At 39.8% G+C, this 3,863-nt stretch overlaps 1 protein-coding gene across 2 annotated transcripts in view; it reads right to left on the bottom strand.

The window, feature by feature from the left end:
- Positions 1-550: 550 nt before the first annotated feature.
- Positions 551-3,863, bottom strand: part of SH3YL1 (SH3 and SYLF domain containing 1) — a 46,479-nt gene continuing 43,166 nt past the window's right edge. For both annotated transcript variants that reach the window (XR_001006824.1, XM_011987403.1), the window contains exon 11: positions 551-1,412. Coding sequence is in view for 1 of the 2 variants with exons in the window: in XM_011987403.1 (XP_011842793.1) it covers positions 1,222-1,412 (191 nt within the window). In the remaining variant the exon portion in view is untranslated. The remainder of the gene's footprint in view (positions 1,413-3,863) is intronic.

A 3,863-nucleotide genomic window follows, 5' to 3' on the forward strand; every position in this document is an offset into this window, starting at 1 on the left:
TGCACAGGTGTGTGTATGACATAAGGCAGTGAGGAGCGAATACCAGGACAAAAGGTGCAATGTGCACCTGCTCCTCTCAGCAGGGTTTGCTGGGTGAAGCCAGGGCTGAAGCAAGGAGTCTACGCGGGAGCTGGGGCTGAGCAGGCAGCTCGCTTCAGGGTGGGCACAGGGGGAGTGCAAATATTGGGTCAGCGAGTGTCTGAAAGGCAACATAGTCTCTGCTGGATTTGACAGAGGGCATGAGATAGAAGAACGAAAGTTGGCTCTGAAGTCACTCTAAGGACCAAGGAAATCCAAGGATGGAATTTCCATTTACTGAAGAGGAACACTGTGGGAGGGGCAGGCTAAGTGAGGAGAAAGAAGAGCTTGGATTTAAACCCATGAGGGCTGAGGTGTTGTTCCTTGTCCAAATGGAGCTCTCAAGTGCATAGCTGGAGAGGGGAGTCTAGAGTTCAGGGAGGAGCTCAGGTAGCCCAAAACGGAGGTGGATTTCACCCTGCATATGAGACACAGGACCTTTGCCTACCTTACAAAAAAAATAAGAACAAAATTGAAATATTAAGTTAGTAAACTTTTAAAAATTTTATTTACAGACAAGTCTACCACATCACCGTAAGTTTATGCTACTGATGGAAATGAACAAATGTAGCCCCATAAGGAAGAAAAGTTGAGAGATGTCATATGTCTAAAGACATGGTATCAGACTTCTTTGTAATCATATTTCTATGATAAATGCATAGTACAATTTTTGAAAGCATAAATATGATTTCTAAGGATTCATATTCTAGTTAATAGCTACAACTCTAAACATTACTTCATACCTCATTTAAGCTGATTTATTTTTCTCCAGTCACTTTGCAAATGGAAATGTATGCATTGAAATTCGTGGCTCTACCCTCAAGATTCTCAAATTAAAATACAGCTACCATATACATGGCCAGATCAAATGCTTAGTGATGTTTGAAAATGTTCACAAAAGAACTATGAGCACATAAATTGTAGGATAGTCTATGGCACAGCATGTGTGATAAAGTTAGTACAAAGTATTTAAAGATATGTCAGTCAACTCTTTTTATATAGAAAAACAAGATCTTTTACATACTGAATGGAAATTGTATAGAAGTTTTTAAAAATTATATTAAACATTGCTTAACTAGTAAATCCTGTCAGTGTAGAAATAATTTTTTTTGGTAATTCTCAAAGAAGAAAATAGTATACGCTTTAATTCATGGTTACATAGTTGGCTGGAAAAATGCCAGTCTGACCTCGAAGCTTTCCTTCCCACCAATCAAAATGTGAATCTGTTTTTGATATAACTGTGATTCTGTCTCCAGCTTGAAAATTCAAATCCCCAGGCTGCTGTCCTTCAAATGAATACAGCGCTGTCACTTCTATGGGTGGATTCAAATTGCCTGAAACAAGAAAAAGTATTCACATATTTATGTTCTTTAAGGGAGAAACTGGGGTATCTGCTGGTAAGATACAAATTAACCACTTAGGGCTTGGCATGCTGGTGTCTTGGAGGCTGGCAGAAACCACAACACACAGTCTGTGTAATTTTCATCACATTATTAAACTTATTTTTCTCTGCACATTATATACCTAAGGATTTAGCACATGCTTCTGGTTATAATTTTCTAAATTTTGAATCATCTATGAGATAATACAATTTATATATTTTTCCATTTTAATATAGTAGTCATTGCTGTGGTCTGAATGTCTGGGTCCCCCTGAGATTCAAGTGTTGAAATCCTCAACCCGAAGGTGATGGTGTTAGAAGTGGGGTCTCCAGCGGCTGATGAGGTCATTTGGTTTCCCCCTCAAGAATGGGATCAGTGTCCTTACAGACAGAGCCTGAGGGGAGCTTCCTGCAACTCCCTCCTTGTGAAGACGCAGCAAGATGGCACCAACTCTGAAGCAGAAACCAAGCCCTTGCCAGACACTGAGTCTCCTGGAACCTTGATCTTGGAATCCAGCCTCCAGAAGTGTGAGAAACAAAATTCCATTGTCTATGAGCTGCCCGGGCTATGGTGTTTTGTCACAGCAGCTGGAAGGGGCTAAGATAGTTGTGACAGTTTCATGGATGGCAGACGTGGGAGAAAGGCAGATATGTGAGCTCATGATCAAACCCTAGGGGAGTCAGCTTTAAAACCTGGCTCTTTACTCACTGGGCTTGAAGATTGCAGCCCAGTTATATTTTGCTGTTTCATCAGCAGACATTTCTTCTCCCTGGGCTTTGTGGCTGTTTACATTTCTGTGCTTAATTGATCCATCCTCTCAATATTAGAGAAAAATTGGAATTAGCACAGGCAGGAGCATTTCTACATGTTTCACAAGTACTTCAATGCACTGTGTATATCCACGTATTGTAGAAGAAAGAAAATACTGTGAGAATTGAGCAGTTAACATGAATAAAGGACTTAAATATTATAAACCATAAAACATCATAAAAATATAATGAAACAGACAGTTTTTGAGCACTCAGCTAAATGGAGTTTGATGCTTCTACATGTCATATAATTCTGTGCATAAATTAGGCAATTAGATGCACAGACATACAGAAAACACCAATAACCAGACTCTAGAGCCAGGTCCTATTTTGAACCCATAAAACAATAATAATGATAATAATAAAGTGAATTTGGTCCATCCGTAAGAAATAAAAATAGTCAACACTTTAAACTACTCTGACTAAAACACTGAATTTGTAGCTCACACAAGATGGTGCTACCGTTCTTTCTTTAAAGTATGTGCCATCTAGTTGAGTTCTAAAGAAATAATCCTAATAATAATTTCACTAGAGATAATACTGGTATAACTACTTTTTCTATAATACAAAGAATTTCTGTATATTTTATTTCATCCTATATTTACTTTTAGTTTACCAATTTTAAGGAATAAGGTTAAAAGAATGTCACCAAAATAAAATTTTGACATAGTCTAGAAACAATAGAGTAAGTTAAACGTTCTGAGTATACGATTAAATTCCACACATGTTAATGAGCAGTTACTGCCAGGCACTGCGAAAGGGGCTGTGCTCCGCCCTGGACGGGGCACCCGGACGGGGCACCCTGGACAGGGCTCACGCCATGTTTCCCTGTCATCAGATCAGGATGTAAGCTCATGCTAAAGAAAAATTCATCCTGGAAATCTCTCATTCATGATTATATTTAGGATATCCACTAATAAAGTTGAATCTTAATTAACCAGACCAAATCAGTGAAGACCCTCCAGGAACTCTGTTCTCCTCCCTCTTGTCTCCCAGACACGTTAGATAACAGGAAGAAGTGAGTTAAAAGAGTGCTTGTGAACATCAGGGAATGTGCTGGGAGCTGTAGCCATCTTAGCTACCATGCATTTATACATTGCAGTCTCATTTGTAAGATCAAAAATGCATAATAAGGACAATGACAATAACAGCACCAATCGATGTGCATCTGGGAAGAGCAGCCACCGCGAATTGCTCAGGCACATGGCAGACACTCACACACGCTCCACTTACACCGCCCACTGCAATGAGCCAGCTACTCCTATCCCACATCACAGAATTTGAAACTGAGCCTTAGAGATGCCGAGTAATTTGTCCAAGATCAGGATCCAATGAAGCTTGTCTCCAGGTCATCCAAGACCCTCAACAACCCGACAAATATTAAATTGTGCTCAACAGACCAAACTGACATTTATCACAGCATTTTACTTTTATGAGGCAAATGTTCAAGGAGGATTAGTGTGGTGCCTTGCATCACTGGGTTTCCAGACTGTACAAATAACAGCATCTGCTGCTATGGTTCCGGGTAATCCCTGATAACTGAATTGGTTCTAAGTGGTTCCGGGTAATCCCTGATAACTGAATTGGTTCTAAG

This window comes from Mandrillus leucophaeus, unplaced genomic scaffold (genome assembly GCF_000951045.1).
Source record: "Mandrillus leucophaeus isolate KB7577 unplaced genomic scaffold, Mleu.le_1.0 Scaffold1088, whole genome shotgun sequence".
Taxonomy (NCBI): Eukaryota; Metazoa; Chordata; class Mammalia; order Primates; family Cercopithecidae; genus Mandrillus; species Mandrillus leucophaeus.